At 67.7% G+C, this 1,899-nt stretch overlaps 1 protein-coding gene across 1 annotated transcript; it reads left to right on the top strand.

The window, feature by feature from the left end:
• Window positions 1-530: 530 nt before the first annotated feature.
• PFL1_06762 (uncharacterized protein) lies at window positions 531-1,844 on the top strand (the record flags this gene model as incomplete). Its single annotated transcript, XM_007884308.1, has 2 exons — window positions 531-1,265; window positions 1,410-1,844. The coding sequence occupies 2 exons, from the start codon at window positions 531-533 to the stop codon at window positions 1,842-1,844; spliced, it is 1,170 nt and encodes a 389-aa protein (XP_007882499.1).
• Between the last annotated feature and the right edge of the window lie 55 nt (window positions 1,845-1,899).

Below are 1,899 nucleotides of genomic sequence, written 5' to 3'. Positions count from 1 at the left end.
TCGCGTGGCAGCTCGAGGGCGGGGCGCGTCTCGCACGAGCCCGTTGCCGGCCGGCCCACGGCAAAACCGGTTGGTCGAGCGGGCGGTCGGGCGGTCGGGCGGTCGGGCGGTCGGGCGGTCGAGCGGACAGACGGACCGGCGCCTGTCGACGACGGCTGGCGCGAGATCTCCACATGCGATGCGGGCCTTGCTGCCCCGTCAGCGGCGATTGCGACATCGAGACGACGGCGGGGAGGCCCTGTCGACGTGCGCGCTCGAGTCCTCAGCTTGCCTCCTTCTTGCCATCCGGACAGATCCCTGCCTACCTTCCATCAGCACCAACGCCGGCCACCACCTGCTTTCGGTCCATGTCCCTTCGCACCGTCACCCTCTTGGCACCTCCACGCACCTTTGCCCGCGACACGACCCGCCTGGCCTCAGTTGCTTCTTGGCCGCTCCGACGACTCTCGACGCATCGCCTCGCTCCGCAACCCGTCCCCCTCTTGCCTCGTCAGCGGCCCCGGTCTTTGACCTCTCGCCCTTTGCCCAGCATGTCGACCCACACGCCCTTTCCCTCGTTTTCCACCGTCAACTTCTACGCCGGATCCAAGCTCAACCGCCTCTCGTGGCTCCGCACCTCGTCGGCCTTTCTCAACAGCGCCATCTCGTCGGACGCCACCCGCTTCGTCGTCCTCAACAACCTCGACCCGCTCGTCCACAAGGCAGGCGACAAGGAAGGCGGCCTCGCCACCCTCTCCTGGGCCGAGGTGCGCGACACGATCGAGCAGAGCAAGCAGCTCTGCGGCGGCACCGGCCCGGGCATCTTTGGGCCCGACGTCTACCGCCTCGAGAACCGCGCGGGCGAGCAAAGACAGAAGGAGTTTGCGCGCGCCACCGACGGGCTCGGGCCCAGCAACCTCGCCCTCGTCTTTCTCGGCATCGACGAGTCTGACCTCGCCGCCACCTCGCTGCCCGGCCAGATGGCCCAGGACGCCTCCAACAACGCCGACAAGGCCGCAAACGACGACGACGCCAATGCGCCCGCTGGCAGACCCTACTTTGCCCTCTCGCTCAGCTTTGTCCCGCCCACCAACGGTGCTGGCGCTGGCGCTGGTACTGCCTCGGAGCAGCTGCCCACCCGCAAGCTCCTGGACAAGCTCAAGGCCGATGACAAGTACGACTTCCTCGACATGCGCGCCAATTCGGCCACCAAGTCGTGGCCGCTCGAGGATGCCGCCGTCGTGGCACAGGCAAAGAGCCTGGTCGACTGGAACGAGAGGTGCCAGGTGAGTACAGGCCTCGTCCTTCTCCCCGTGCGCGTGCTGCCGTGCGAGTGCCGTGCAGTGCGGTCCATTCTCGAGGTTTCGCACGCAATGCTAACGACCCTCCCCTGCTGGCCCTGCCCGCACCCTTCCGCGCGCCGTCCGCAGTACTGCCCCGCCTGTGCCCGCCGCCAGTATTCGCTCTGGTCGGGCTACAAGCGCGGCTGTTCGTCGTCGCTCGCACCCTACGCCCCTCCTACCTCCTCCTCCTCCTCCTCCTCCTCATCGCCGTCATTCACGCAGCCATTCGAGTCGACATCGACCGACATCTGCCCGTCGACGCAGGTGCTGAGCAACTTCCACTACCCGCGCACCGACCCCGTCATCATCATGGCCATCATCAGCGCCGACGGCAACAGCGTGCTGCTGGGCCGGCAGAAAAAGTGGCCGCGGGGCTTCGTCAGCTGCCTCGCTGGCTTCTGCGAGCCCGGCGAGTCGTTTGAGGAGGCCGTCAGGAGGGAGGTGCTCGAAGAGGCCGGCGTCAAGGTCAATGAGGTCGTCTACCATTCCAGCCAGCCCTGGCCGTACCCTACCAATTTGTGAGTGTGCACGGCGCTGCCGGGGGGGGGGGGGGGNGGGGGNGGGCGTGGCGNGCGCG

This window comes from Pseudozyma flocculosa (assembly GCF_000417875.1).
Source record: "Pseudozyma flocculosa PF-1 unplaced genomic scaffold scaffold00030, whole genome shotgun sequence".
Classification (NCBI taxonomy): Eukaryota; Fungi; Basidiomycota; class Ustilaginomycetes; order Ustilaginales; family Ustilaginaceae; genus Pseudozyma; species Pseudozyma flocculosa.
This window is presented reverse-complemented; position numbering and strand designations above follow the sequence as displayed.